This window comes from Heptranchias perlo, chromosome 2, assembly GCF_035084215.1.
Source record: "Heptranchias perlo isolate sHepPer1 chromosome 2, sHepPer1.hap1, whole genome shotgun sequence".
NCBI lineage: Eukaryota > Metazoa > Chordata > Chondrichthyes > Hexanchiformes > Hexanchidae > Heptranchias > Heptranchias perlo.
Genome location: NC_090326.1, coordinates 67,487,046 through 67,503,052, shown reverse-complemented (window position 1 = coordinate 67,503,052; position 16,007 = coordinate 67,487,046). Strand labels below are relative to the sequence as shown.

At 40.2% G+C, this 16,007-nt stretch overlaps 1 protein-coding gene and 1 long non-coding RNA gene across 3 annotated transcripts in view; one reads left to right on the top strand and one right to left on the bottom strand.

The window, feature by feature from the left end:
- Positions 1-823: 823 nt before the first annotated feature.
- On the bottom strand, positions 824-14,287 carry LOC137340024 (uncharacterized). The gene is made up of 3 exons (XR_010966684.1): positions 14,023-14,287; positions 10,588-10,847; positions 824-1,429 (listed from the first exon to the last, which is right to left on the bottom strand). It is a non-coding gene; the product is annotated as an uncharacterized lncRNA (long non-coding RNA).
- A 144-nt stretch (positions 14,288-14,431) lies between these two features.
- Positions 14,432-16,007, top strand: part of skap2 (src kinase associated phosphoprotein 2) — a 283,699-nt gene continuing 282,123 nt past the window's right edge. For both annotated transcript variants that reach the window (XM_068002204.1, XM_068002193.1), the window contains exon 1: positions 14,432-14,540. In XM_068002204.1, coding sequence (XP_067858305.1) covers positions 14,501-14,540 — 40 coding nt within the window. In that variant the 5' untranslated portion in view covers positions 14,432-14,500. The remainder of the gene's footprint in view (positions 14,541-16,007) is intronic.

Here is a 16,007-nt window from a genome sequence, read left to right as displayed (position 1 = left end):
AGGATAACTTCATTCTAGTGGGAAAGTTATGAAGCACTTTCCCCTCGCAAACAGTGTCAGTCTCTTGATTTATATACGTACGCACTGCAGACTTACTTTTCCAGCAGATAAACCCTGTGATGGCCTAAAAGGACCCTTTACCAAAGAAGCTTTAGCTCAATGTGACCTTCACTACCCTGGGAAGATGGCACATTTCTGCAATGAAGCACAGGCAGCAAAGACAAGTCTCTTTCCATATACCCAGTGGAGTGGAGTGGTCTTTAAATATGGGTCCTTAGATATGACGGGTGCACATATGTTACTCCTGAAGCTGTTGCCTCCTCATGAAATTATCCTCCTCAGTTAATTCATGAAGTACAATTGGAACAGCCAAAGGGATTCCCATCTTCAAAATGTTATCTGCAACTATTAATACGGCAGCAATTGAAAAGTTACAGGAAAGTCTTGGCTGGCAAAGTGAAATGTTTTGTAGCAATGCAAAAAAAAAAATGCAAAAGTAGATAAATGTTCAATGGCAAAAAAAACATAGACCTGCACCAGCTCCAGTAACTTTGCTTTGGGAATTTTTTTTTATTACTTTGATATCATGAAAATGCATCCAAGCCTTTAACACATCCTTAATCGCAGGAGCACAACTGAATTACATTGTCTCTGTATTATAGTGTAAAATATTTTGCTAACAAGCGATGTCTTGAAGAATGTGATTTGATTAACTCCCCAGTTTTAATAAAATGGTACTAACCTGCTCTAGGAGTGAGGAATGCGTACACCGCCGCTGGTAATCAGACTTACCAAATGAACATCAAGTAGTGCTAGCAAAACAACAGTTTTAAGTTTCATTTTATTTGTAAAATGCAGAAGTGTTATCTTTCAGAGGGCGAACCAATGAACAGCCTTCTAGGTACATCAGATTGCCTTGTCTTCAGCTAAGCCAATCAGAACGAAAAACATTAAAGGGCTGTGTGCTGCACAGAAACAATATATCCATTAGAGCTTTCCTGTAGATAATGTGATCCGATCATTGGGAGTTTGGTAACATTTGGTACTTTGTTACATTCAGATCACAGTCGTTTTCCGTACTAATCGGTGATACAGAAAGTATAATGTTCACAATAGCTGCACCTCCTGCCAGTTTAATAGTCTGTTCAGAGGCCAGATGCTAAACCCTTTTTGCTGTATTAGCAGATCTTGTGTTGTTCATGGATAGTCTGGAGCACAGTTGTGATGTTTGGCTGCTCACATAGTCAGTGCTCAAGTACTCGCTGTGGAGAAATGGTATACACAGGCAGATTTAAATAATTGTAGCTGCTTGTAAACTCTTGGGGTCAATTAGAGGCCAACTGTAACTTTTTGTAAATATCTGGCTCCAGGTCAGAAGAACCCATTATGAAATAACCGGCTTCCTTTTTTAAAAAAGGTTGTTCTGCATCTGTAATAAAAGTATGACATTTTGAAGCATGAGGTCTGGAGTGTTACAGATGCTGGCAGATACAAGACTTTAGATATACAATAGACTTATGAATGGCAGTGAACACCAAATAAATTAAATGTTCAGCTTAAGTAACTTATCTGTATGCTTTTAAGTATAAAAACTATTACTTATAACAAGTAAAAGTTATGACATGTTGGAGTAAGTCACAAACTCACAAAGTGCTGTAATGTTTGCAATTCAGATAGGATTTCTTACTTGTGAATTAAACAGTAGATGATATTAACACTCAGACATATTTTATTACAATACTGGGGATACACAACCAAAATTGTACACAAAATTTATTTTGACGACACAATTACATGGGCTAAAAATTGATAAAGAGGAGGTAGTAGAAAGGCTGGCCGTACTTAAAGTACATAAGTCACCATACTCGGATGGGATGCATCCTAGGTTGCTGAGGGAAGGAAGAGTGGAAACTGTGGAGGTACTGGCCATAATCTTCCAATCATTAGATACAGGAGTGGTGCCAGAGGACTGGAGAATTGCAAATATTACACTCTTGTTCAAAAAAGGGTGCAAGGATGAACCCAGCAACTACAGGCTAGTCAGTTTAACCTCGGTGGTGGGGAAACTTTTAGAAATGATAATCAGGGACAAAATTAACAGTCACTCCGACAAGTGTGGATTAATTAAGGAAAGCCAGCATAGATTTTAAAGGTAAACCGTGATTAACTAACTTGATTGAGTTTTTTTGATGAAGTAACAGAGAGGGTTGATGAGGGCAATGCAGTTGATGTGGTGTAAATGGACTTCCAAAAGGCATTTGATAAAGTACACATAATAGGCTTGTCAGCAAAGTTGAAGCCTATGGAATAAAAGGGGCAGTGGCAGCACGGATAGGAAATTGGCTAAGTGACAGGAAAATGTGAGCAGTGAACGGCTGTTTTTCGGACTGGAGGAAGATATACAGTAGTGTTACCCAGAGGTCAGTACTAGGACCACTGCTTTTCTTGATATATATTAATGAGTTGGACTTGGGTGTACAGGGCACAATTTCAAAATTTGCAGATGACACAAAACTTGGAAGTGTAACAGTGAGGATAATAGCGATAGACTTCAAGAGGACACAGATAGGCTGGTGGAATGGGTGGACACGTGGCAAATGAAATTTAACGCAGAGAAGTGCAAAGTGATACATTTTGGTAGGAAGAACGAGGAGAGGCAATATAAATTAAAGGATACAATTCTAAAGGGGGTGCAGGAACAGAGACACTTGGGGGTATATGTGCACAAATCATTGAAGGCGGCAGGGCAGGTTGAGAAAGCATCCTGGGCTTTATAAATAGAGGCATAGAGTACAAAAGCAAGGAAGTTATGATGAACCTTTATAAAACACTGGTTCGGCCACAACTGGAGTATTGTGTCCAATTCTGGGCACCGCACTTTAGGAAGAATATGAAGGCCTTAGAGTGGGTGCAGAAAAGATTTACTAGAATGGTTCCAGGGAAAAAGGACTTCAATTACATGGATGGACTGGAGAAGCTAGGATTGTTCTCCTTAGAGCAGAGAAGGTTGAGACGAGATTTGATAGAGGTGTTCAAAACCATGAGGGGTCTCGACAGGGTAGATAGAGAGAAACTGTTCTCATTGGCAGAAGAGTCGAAAACCAGAGGACACTAAGGTGATTGGCAAAAGAACCAAAGGCGATATGAGGAACATAGGAACAGGAGTAGGCCATTCAGCCCCTCGTGCCTGCTCCGTCATTTGAGAAGACCATGGCTGATCTGTGATCTAGCACCATATACCTGCCTTTGGCCCATATCCCTTAATACCTTTGGTTGCCAAAAATCTATCTATCTCACATTTAAATTTAGCAAGTGGTTATGATCAGGAATGCACTGCCTGAAAGGGTGGTGGAAGCAGATTCAATCGTGGCTTTCAAAACGGAATTGGATAAGCACTTGAAGGGAGAAAATTTGCAGGGCTACGGGGAAAGGGCAGGAGAGTGGGACTAGCTGGATTGCTCTTGCAGAGAGCCGACAAGGGCTCGACGGGCTGAATGGCCACTTTCTGTGCTATGATTCTACATCAAATGCTTAAAGAATAAGCCAAACTTCACAATCGACGTAGAGAAGATGTTTCTCTATTAACTAACACCATGGAAGTTTTACTGTATAGCATTGTTTTCTGATATAAATCGCTGACTAACCACAGGTGTGGCTACATTTAGCGACATGCACTAATTTTAGTAGAAAAGGCCTTACGTACACTCACGTAATTTAGGTGAATGTATATTTACTTAACAACCACCATTCAATAACCAAGGTAGTAATACACTTACAATGATTAAAAAATACTCGCACTCTGCTTTTCATCTTACCATTGAACAACAAACACACAAAAAAGCTAAAGTAAACATACATACGCCGTACGAATGAGTATTGGGCATGCAACCTTAATAACAGTGTCCATTGCTCATTTTTATTTACTAATCAGAAATGCAATTTTGCACATCTGGATTCCCAATTTACCACATGTGCTTACATGTTGGACAACATTGCTATAGAGAAATTGAGTGTAGACTGTATGTTAATCGATGAACATCCAAATAGGTAAAATAAATGTATACTGTAATTTTTAAAAATTCCTCAGGATATGGGCATTGCTAGCAAGGCCAGCATTTATTGTCCATCTCTAATTGCCCTTGAGAAGGTGGGGGTGAGCCTTATCAATTTGTCAATGGCCTACAGAAGAGGGAGGGTCTTGCAGATGTCTGACAAATTCTAAATTTATTTTAAGCCTTGGCTGCCTGTTATTTATAATAAGTAGGTTAGAAGAAATGGGATCATGTTAAAGTTTTAGGCTCAATTTTACCACTTATTCTGCAAGGGGTTAATCTAATTTTTCCCTTAATTTTAAGCATGTTACTACACAGCTTCCAATATCTAATATTAAAAGTCTTGCAGCTAGTGCCTACTTCTTGTAGGTCACACTTTTGCCATAGCTCTTTGGCTGATTAGCAGCAAATCAGAACTGAAGAGAGAGGGAACATACCAATCAAAAGTGAAGAAAGTGGCTCCAAAACTGCCAATGAGAAACTAAGGACTTATAGGAAATAAAATCCTGAAATCTGGAACAGCTAGCATTAAAAAAGAACAAGGTGAATCAATCAAATTTCTCAAATCACTTCTTGAAAAAAATTCCACTTTTTTCAGTTTCTAAGGTTTTAAACAAAATAAAAAACAAAACTACATTTTACAGTAACATGATTAAATGTACCCATAAATTTTTGTTTAATACTTTCATTAAAGTCTTTACTTGAAGGCCTCAGCATTTTTCAAAAAAGAAACTTGATATTTTTTGCCTTAAGCTGCAACTCTTGTTATGTGAAGCAAATTTTGCAGTCTAAGCATGTACTACAATTTCCTAGGATCCAGCACTAGCATATAGTCAGCCCAACTGCTGTAATGTTACTCTTAAGCTTCCATTGTTATCTATTTTTTTTAAAATGTTTTTAAAAAGCATGAGTGAATCAGACCTCTGACAGTACTGAAAGAGTGAAGAATCTGTGATGTCATAGCTAGCACACAGGGAGGGGTAGTGGAGCCTGAGGAATAAAAGCTTAAGTGTTCAATTATTTGTTCATGATTTAATATTTAACTATAAAGTAGTTTAAGGGGCTACTAAACTTAAAAAAGTGAATACATAAGAGGCAAGGGTAAAAAAACAAACTATCAGCTAGATAAATCAAATAGTCAAAATAGGCTAAATATACTAAACTGAGAAATAGAAGTAACTAATGGAAACCAAATTAAAAATAAAAAAAGGTGATAAAGAGCAATGGTCAGAATGCAAAAGGAGATAAAGATATTATATATTTTCTGGGAACAGAAAAGGTTATAGGAAGTAATAACAAAATACCTGTTAAAAATAATGCAGGAGCAATGAAAAATAATAACATTAAATTTCCCGTATAGCTACGTACAGAGCATTTGAATACAAACTGGACGATGAACTAGAGGCTTCCAACTGAAATTTTAAATAAAAGCTAGTCATTTTTTACTTCAGAAAGTAAGTGCGTCAAGCTGAGACAGAGGGACTGAGATACAAATGGAGACAGACAGATGGTGTCTTTCTGCATCCTAATTTGAGTTATTTTTTCTTTTCAACTAAAACAAAAATTGAATTTTAAAAGCTTCTCAGGAAACTGCAAGGCTCTGATTAGCATCACCTGTATTTTGTTCATATGTAATGTAAACATTCTAATTAGTTACAAAGTGTGATAGAGTCAGACAGAGGTAGAGATAGATAGAAATACACATGCCGGAGAACTAATCCCAAAAATTGAATTCAGTGCTTGCTGAGATTTCTTAGAAGCTTACTGTCCCATAGTGCTTTCAGTTTTCTGCCTTCCCCCTCGCTTCCCTGTTAACAGACCTCAAGAACACACCAGTGAGTTAAGCTCTACATTCCACTTCCCTGTCCTGCAAACCACAGGTTTCCCCCTTCGCTGTTCCGCCAAACCTGAGGTTGCCCCTCCACAGTGATGTCAGACCACAGAAACACCCCCCCCTCCCGACCCACCTATGCTACCAATCCCCAGAACCTCCACACTGTACTGCCAAACTCTACGACACTCTCACCAGTTCTGTCAAACCGTGGGACCATACCCCTAACATAGAAACATAGAAAATTGGAGGAGTAGGCCATTCGGCCCTTTGGGCCTGCTCCGTCATTCAATATGATCATGGTTGATCCTCTATCTCAATACCATACCCCTTGATGCCTTTTGTGTCTAGAAATCTATCTAGCTCCTTCTTCAATGACTTAGCCTCCACAGCCTTCTGTCGTGGAGAGTTCTACAGGTTCACCACCCTGAGTGAAGAAATTTCTCCTCATCTCAGTCCTACCCCGTATCCTGAGACTGTGACCCCTCGTTCTGGACCCCCCAGCCAGGGGAAACATGGCACCAAAACCTAGAACTGTCGCCATAGAGCAACTAACCCTCTCCCCAGTACTACTTAATACCAGGTACCTACCTCCAATTGGATACCATCTTGCTGTGTACCTTCAGCTTTAATAGTGTATATATGCCACTCAGTTTAATAGAATAATGTAAAGTAATGGAGTTTAACTCCCAAAGCATTGGATAAAAATCCCAGAATACCATGAAATAAAAACAGTATATTACTTATTTAGTCACTGTAGATGAGTGGCCCTGATGTTATGTCCTAAATAATGCCCCTATAGTTAGAAAACAATGTATCCTCCAACTCAGTGAATAATGTCACAGGAAATCCACTAGTACTTGAAAAGAATTTACATACCAGTACCATAAAAATATCTGTGCTACCCTTAATTAGAAATAGTATTCTAGGTATGTAGAGACATACTGTAGGACTTGAGCTCCTGAAAACAAATAATAATTCAAGCAAATAATGTTAATTGCAAAATACATATGTAAAGTTAATTAGTGTGCATATGCATGCATGTGCATGATGCATCCCACAAGAATGTACTGTGTCAAGGTGTGAAATGAACTATTCTTTTCTCTGAATGACAGCAGAGTTGGTATTTTCAATGTAACTTCAACTATGTTTTATATGGTTTTATTGAAGTTACTCTACAATTGGTAAATTAAAATAAATCAAAAAAGCTTTTGCGATGGTTCTAAAAAATTATTCAGTAGGTAGATGAACCATACAGACCAAGAAGGTGCAAGGATCAATCCTCTGTGCTGATATTTTTACTTGATCTCAGCTGAGTAACAGAAAGAGTAGACAAGGGTAATGTAGTAGATGTAATATATTTGGATTTTCAAAAGGCCTTCGATAAGGTACTACATTGTAGACTCATGACTAAGGTCAGAGCATGTGGAATCAGGGGACAGGTAGCTGAATGGATAGCAAGTTGGCTACAAAACAGAAGAGAGAGAGTAGGGGTTAAGGGTAGCTACTCAGACGGGCAAAAGGTAGGAAGTGGTGTTCCACAGGGATCGGTGCTGGGACAATTTACCTTAACGATTTGGACTCGGGAATCGGAAGTACAATTTCAAAATTTGCGGATGACACCAAATTGGGGGGCGTAGTTAATACAAAGGAAGAATGTGTCAAAATGCAAGAGAACATTTATAAACATGCAGAATGGGCGTGTAATTGGCAAATGAATTTCAATATAGGTAAGAGTGAGGTGGTGCATTTTGGCAGGAAGAATAAGGAGACCACATACTATTTGAATAATAAGGGTCTAAATGGTATACAGAAGCAAAGGGATCTGGGGGTACAGATACAAAAGTAGCGACGCAGGTTAATAGGCCATAAAAAAGGCAAATCAAGCACTGGGGTTCATTTCTGGAGGGATAGAATTGAATATTGGGGCTAATGTTTCAAATTATTAGGTTCACCAAGATTCTTATGACTGGTCCCACCTGAAACAATAAGCTTTCTTTCTCTTTCAGGCCTTACTTTGAATTTTCTGCATTTTCTATTTTTACTTTAGAGTTTTAGACTTTAAGCTTTTTTTAAAAATCGCCACTGAAACTAATAAGCTGTTTTCACATTTTGTTTCTTCGCAGCTAAATGCTTGATTTGTATTTGAACAAAGGCCCTTGTACACAAACACTCGGAATATATGAAAACCTTCATGTGCTTTTTTAAAAATATATTCAGTTGGCACCACATTTCTTTGACAGCTGTGGATTTGTATTTATACAGATCTTCTGCGATGTCTGTATAAACACAGATATGTAGCCAAGTCAACAAATGCATTGCAGTTTACTACACAGGACATTAGTGCTTTGATTTGTAAACTCTGCTACAATGTGTGTTCTTTGCTGTCTTTATATAGATTAAGCTGTGTAGAATCATGGAAAGTTACAGCACAGAAGGAGGCCACTTGGCCCATCGTGTCCGTGCCGGCTGAGAAACAGCTATCCAGCTTGATCCCACTTTCCAGCACTTGGTCCGTAGCCCTATGGGTTAAGGCACTTCATGTGCACATCCAAGTACTTTTTAAATTAATTGAGGGTTTCTGCCTCTACCACCCTATCAGGCAGTGAGTTCCAGACCCTCACCATCCTCTGAGTGAAAAAAATTCTCCTCAGCTCCCCTCTAATCCTTCTACCAAATACTTTGAATCTATGCCCCCTGGTCATTGACCCATCTGCTAAGGGAAATAGGTCCTCCCTATCCACTCTATCTAGTCCCATTACAATTTCATATACCTCAATTAAATCATCCCTCAGCCTCCTTTGTTCCAAAGAAAACAACCCCAACCAATCCAATCCTGTCTCATAACTAAAATTCTCCAGCCCTGGCAACATCCTCGTAAACCTCCTCTACCAGCTCTAGTGCAATCACGCCTTTCCTGTAAGGTGGTGGCCAGAACTGTACGCAGTACTCAAGCTGTGGCCTAACCAATGTTTTATACAGTTCTAGCATAACCTCCCTGCTCTTATATTCTATGCCTTGGCTAATAAAGGAAAGTATCCTGTATGCCTTTTTAACCACCTTATCTACCTGTCCTGCTACCTTCAAGGATCCGTGGACATGCACTCCAAGGTCCCTTTGTTCCTCTACACCTCTCAGTATCCTCCCATTTATTGTGTACTCCCTTGCCTTGTTTGCCCTCCCAAAATGCATTATCTCACGCTTCTCCGGATTGAATTCCATTTGTCACTTTTCTGCCCACCTGACCAGTCTACTGATAAAATTCCTGCAGTCCACAGCTTTCCTCTTCACTATCAACCCCACAGCCAATTTTTGTACCATCTGCAAACTTCTTGATCAAGCCCCCCCACATTCAAGTCCAATTCATTTACACCACAAAAAGCAAGGGATCTAGTACTGAGCCTTGCGGAACCCCGCTGGAAACAGCCTTCCAGTCGCAAAAACACCTTTCAACCATTACCCTTCGCTTCCTGCCACTGAGCCAATTTTGGATCCAACTTGCCACTTTCCCTTGGATCCCATGGGCTTGTACCTTTTTGACCAGTCTGCCATGTGGGACCTTGTCGGAAGCCTTGCTAAAATCCTGTACACTACATCACATGCATTACCCTCATCGACCCTCCTTGTTACCTCCTCAAAAAATTCAATCAAATTAGTCAGACATGACCTTCCCTTAACAAATCCATGTTGACTGTCCTTGATTAATCCATGCCTTTCTAAATAACGTTTTATATGGTGTCTCAGAATTGATTCCAATAATTTGCCCACCACCAAGGTTAGACTGACTGGCCTGTAATTACTCGGTCTATCTTTTTCTCCCTTTTTAAACAACAGTACAACATTAGCAGTCCTCCAATCCTCCGGCACCACGCCTGTAGCCAGGAAGGATCAGAAAATGATGATCAGAGCCTCCGCTATTTCCTCCCTTGCTTCTCAACAGCCTGGGATACATTTTATCTGGGCCTGGTGATTTATCTACTTTCAAAGATGCTAAACCCCTTAATACTTCCTCTATCACTATGTTTGTCCCATCCAATATTTCACACTCCTCCTCCTTAACTACAATCTCTACATCGTCCCCCTCTTTTGCGAAGACAGAAGCAAAGTGTTCATTAAAAACCATACCCACATCTTCCACCTCCACACAGAGACCAAAAAGGTAACCTAACAGGTCCTATTCCTTCCTTAGTTATCCTTTTGCTCTTTATGTATTTATTAAACATTTTTGGGTTGTCCTTAATTTTACTTGTCAGTATTTTTTCATGCCTTCTCTTCGTTTTCCTAATTTCCTTTTTAATTTTACCCCTGCACTTTCTATAGTCCTCTAGTTCTCCACAGGCTAGCTTCCTATATTTTAAGTGTGTTCTCACCTTATGGCATTTGGCTTGTTTCCTAGAACAGCCTGCTCTGAAAATACAGCTCAATTTCTATGTTGTGGACTGGGAAAGGCTTATGCTGCAGCAGTGGTATTCCTTCTATTTTTATTTCTATGAAATTCAAATAAAAAGCTGAAAATATTATGGCAAATGAAATGTGATATGACATGAGGTAACAGTTGTTTCATTGTGCATTTACCCACTAACAAGGCCCATTTAAATTTTGGAATTAAAATTTACCCAAAATTGTGTTTCAAACATCATGGGTTTAAGAACTGTTTCACTGTTGCTAGATAAGGTAATTTTTTTCTCTCACCAATTTTCTTACCTCTCCTCTCAAAGATATCAAATGTTGGTTGGGCTACAGTTCCATCAGTGCCGTTAAGCCTCCAGCTGCTCAACGAAGTGGCCACCATTCATGCGTGAGTCTTAACGGTGAAAGTTTGCAGATTTTTTCCCATGTGGGCACCACAGCTTAGCCCGATCCTGTTCTCACCAGACATTCACAAGTTTGCAATTCAAGCAAAGGTCACTGGATAATGGTGAAGAGCAGGAACCCCGAGTGACTTTTCCTTCTCTCTCCCTGGGCTGTAAAAGCCAAATGTAAATATCTGGTCAATGCCCCAGCTGAGACCAGCCAACTAAGCACAGAACCTTAAATTTGAGATGCTCCCGAACTACATGTTTTATCTCATCACCGGATAAGGTCACCGAGCCATCAAGGGAACACTGGAAATTAACTTTGGAACAATATCATTTGTTTATTAATACCAGGGACTTCTGCTTTATTCCCCCCTGTTATTAGTTATGTGATTGGTGATTAGTTGACAAACTGCATGGATGTACAGTACAATCTCTATAAAATCTTTAAAATCTACTGAGGGATTAAGTTGAGTGGTGGAGAGAGTTAGAACACTATCCTTTCACACAAGTCTGATTTTAGTCCACACTGATGGGACGAAAATCTCCTTCCTCTCATAACTGTTACAGTCCAAACTCATTTCATTTAGGATCCTATCTGTCTAGTTTCTCGTGGCCACAATCTCATATCACATAATTCAGTACTGAACGCAGAGGACAAGGATGTCTAGTGTGAGAAATAAAAATACTACACTGATAATATAAGAGTGCTCTTCTAATATAAGCACATTATTGGGACAGCATATTGAATCTGTGCCATAGTTGATCTGAGTGTGTTTGACACTAACACCAGTTTCAAAAGGTGGGAAAATATTCAATTTCCAGCAATATCTTTCCAACGTGCTGAACACAAATATTCACTTCACCTTCCCTGCCAAAAAAAATTGGCCCACTGTGAACTTTAAAATATAAAGGAATATTGTATGGAATGCAAACCTCCATTGAGTTTCATTACGATTATTGATTTGCTGTTCTTTGAAGCAGTGCTTTGATATAGCATCACGTATTAGAGGTGAGGGAACTCACATCAGTTCTATTTGTACACTTGCTCAAGATGAAAACAATGACATTTCTCTCATACTGCTTTCTAAAATGACAAGCTCAATAACAATGATTGCATCCAGCAGGAATTCTGCATTTCTTTGAATGCTCCCTTCTAATTCCTTTTATAATAAACAGAATTGGGGCCTTGCCCTTTGGTTGATTTTGTAAGCATACTGCTTAGTATGGAACTAAGCTATATAGACCAGGAAGGTCTGAGGCTTGATCCCTGGTTTGCATTGGGTTAACTGATCTAAACTCAGGTAGAAATAGGTGTTACAACTGGCCTCAATGTTCCTAAGTCAAAAGTCCTGTCCAATATCCAATGACTTAAAGTGCATGTATGGGGATGTTGGACAAAAGCATGATTGAATTTGCCTGTGATGCCCTCTACAGTTGAACAGCCAGCTTGCATTCACTCATTCTTTAAGTAAAGCTGCATCCCTTTTGCTAGCGATGGTTAAGTTAGGTTGCCATCTTGGCTCTGGCTGCAAATGGGCCAACCTCTCAATCCACCCACAAAAGCCAGTAATAGACTTTCACCAACACAGCTACAGGCCTTCTCTAGAATAACAAATTGTGAATTCAACTTTGTACTATTGTGTATGCACAAGCACAAGTTTTGCACATCGGCAGTTGTCTCGTTGTCAAAATTGCTCTGCAATATAACTCGATGATTCCACCATAACAGGAACTCAATTACAGAAAGACTTCCATTGGAAGAATTTCATAATATAAAAGCAGAACAAGTCCTTCCAGCACAATGGTTGGCCTAATATTATTCCCAGGTAAACAAGTGGATTATAAAAGTTTGAAGATGATAGGTGAAATTGCTGACGCCAGACAAGAGAAGACAGCGGCAGGCCAGCACCACTGGAACAGAAGGACCAAGCTAGCGTTAGGGTGGGCAGACTCAGATTGTGCTTCGAACAGAAGAGTGTTGAAGGTCAGGTAAGAATAATACTGTATTATGAGGCGTAGGAACAATAAATAAACTAAGTAAAGGATTTAAATCAAATACGTCTGCTTCCTGACTCCCTCTGTTCCAGAGTCATATTGAAATCCAAAAAAAATGTTGATGGGCCAACAGATAAATTTACAACATGGGCAATCTAAACTTAAAAGTTAAGGCAGGTTTTAATCAGCTGGTTCTATAAAGCTTGGAGGTAATAGAAACATAACAGCTACTTCAACACCAACAACTTCATTTATATAGCACCGTTAACATAGTAAAATATCCCAAGGCACTTCACAAGAGCACAATCAGACGAAAATTGACACTGATCCAAAGGAGACATAAGGATGGTGACCAAACATTTGTTCAAAGAGGCAGGTTTTCAGGAGCATTTTAAAGGAGGAGAGGTTTAGGTAGGGAATTCCAGTCCTTGGGGCCTAGACAGCTGAAGGCATGGCCGCCAATAGTGGGGCAAAAGAAATCGGGGATGCACAAAAGGCCAGAATTGGAGAAACGCAGAGTTCTCGGAGGGTTATAGGGCTGGAGGAGGTTACAGGGATAGAGAGGGGTGAGGAATTTGAATGCAAGGATGAGAATTTTAAATTTCGCTGGACCAGGAGCAAATGTGGGTCAGCGAACACAGGGGTGATGGGAGAATGGGAATTGGTGCGGGTTAGGATCCGGCAACAGAGTTTTGGATAAGCTCAAGTTTATGGAGGGTGGAAGGCGGAAGGCGGAAGGCCAGCCAGGAGAACATTGGGATAGTCGAGCCTGGAGGTAACAAAGGGTTTCAACAGCAGATGGGATGAGGCAGGATACCTCCTCATTTGGTATCATCTGCAAATTTAACTAATTTGCAATGAATTCAGAATCCAAGTAATTGATATAGATTTGAAACAGCATCAATCGCAACACTGAGCCATGGGCATTTTCCACTAAGATCCCCCCCACAACACAGCCAGTATCCATTCTTTTCCAGCCTTCAGCCAATTCTTATCCATAACCAGAGAGTGGTTAGAATGTGAAACTTGCTACCACATGCAGTAATAGAGAAGAATTAACTTAGATACATTTATAGGGAAGTTTGATAAGTACATGAGGGAGAATGGAATGGAAGGCTATGCCAATAGGGTTAGATGAAGTAGGGCGAGAGTATGCTCATTAAGAGCATAAACACCAGCATATATCAGTTAGACCGAATGGCCTGTTTCACTGCTGTAAATTCTATGCAATTACGAAGTTTTGCTCTCAACCCCCACAGCTTTGAGCGCAATTAGTAATATTTTCTATCGAACTCTGTCAAATTCCTTTTGGAAGTCTAAGCTCACACAACGCGATAGGATTTACCATAGTCGACTCGGGGTTGTCAATCCCTCAGAGAAATTAAGACGGGTTAGGCAGACAACGTCTTCCTGTGCCAGCTCTCCCTCCGTCCACGGTGCACCCGCAGAGCAGTTCACCAACTTTACCCTCCCCTTCCATGGACGAGCAATAAGAGGCAAACAGGAAGAGAAGCTCGCGCAACCAGGCTCGCGACCGGCTCACCACCAACGGCTGAGCGCTGGCCCGTTACAGCTGTGTGAAGAACGCACACTCTGTGGACTAAGCCAATCAAACCCGTGCTGGGGAAATAGAGGCATATGAGCTTTAACAAAGTAAGGCCATTTAATCCAATCACAGCGTCGACGTCGCCGTTGCCGTCCGCGCGCAGGTTCACCGGTGCTCGCCCTGGGGCGCGCGCGCGCGGCGTCAGTTGGGAGCTGTACTTCCGCATAGCGCGAGCATTCTCCAGTAACACAGGCAGCGCTCGGCTGCGCGGCAGAAGATGCAGCAAATCCCCGAGGACGTAAAGAGCCTAATTACAGGTAAAAAAAAAACCCACCATATTCGTGTCCCCCCCCCTCTCCGCTAGTTAACATTTACGATCAATTCGATATTGTTTTCAAAAATAGAAATTTTTAAGAACGTATGTGAGTTGGTCCAGAGGAAAGTGAAAAGAGGAAGTTGGAGGGATCCAGTCAGTTTCGCAGAAGTAAACGCTCCCCCTTTTTCTTTTTAAATTGCATTTCTCTTATTTACCTTAGGATCTATTCAGAGGGCACACGGGTTATTTACTGCGGGGCTGACCTGTAACTCGGGGAAAGGAGGAGGAGGAGGAGGCGGCGGCGGCGGCGGCGGCGAAGAAGGGTGTAAATATTTAATGATTTGTTGGGACAGGATTAAAGTCAGAGACAAACACTCAACACCTGGCGAGAGTGTCACTGATGTTAACCTGAGCTACAACCTGTCGGTCAAATCAGTTATCGGCAGGATTCTCGTACGCAACTAGTGAACTTTATAGAATGAGGTTCACAAGCTGAAGCTCACTGTTCGCTGACCCATATTACATTACATCCCGGATTTTATTTTTTTTAATGCATGCAAATTCTAAATGACTCGTTACGTGGCCACTTTACATGACTGAACTGAGTTGGAAATTATTCTCTCTGCGTCGCCCCAGAGTAATTTTAATATGTTCAGCAATAAAGAACTGTTCTGTTTTACGTACTTTGCTATTTATATTACTCCCCACCCTGCCCATCGCTAAGGAAAGACTTGGTGGTCACTCCTTCCGAACACAAAAAGTCATAACTGATGAAACTCCTGATACCTATTGAATGTCCGAGTATTTATAGTGGAAAGTAGATTAAATTCAGTGCCTTTGTATCTGATGGGGCCGAAACGTTAATCTTCCAAACAACCGTTAGTAGTGTTGTTATGCTGTGGCAAAAGTAATGGTCTTTTAATATTTCATATTTTTATGCTGGTGAAGAGAGCAACTTATGGAGGATGCATATGAGGAACTGTTGGTTTACAGAAGATAAACCACAAATGGATACGACGGCATGTTGTCACTAGGCAAACTGCTTATTTTCTGTAAACTATCGGTGTCTGGCCTGAGTATTTTGTTGCTTGTAACATAAATTATTGTTTTTAAGTTTGTACTCTTCGAGTAGGTTTCAATTGGACAAAGAATGGATTTATTGAGTGGCTGTGGATTGATGCAAAAGATGATGTGGTGAAAAGTGTTCTGAAATTGATGGAAACATTGTAAATGTCTAATTTTAACTTTTTTTAAAAAAAAGTTAAAATACCTTCAAATAAAGTGGTAGCCGGGGCATGCATAGAAATAATCTCTCCATGATAACTTTTTAAAACAAAAGTAATTCTTGCTTGGAGATGTAAATGACAAGTCTGCACAAATATATCTAATTTCATTGTTGAAGTAAGTTGTGAACTCATACAAAATATGTGCTACCTTTATACGTGTATAGTGTAAAGTCAAATCTATA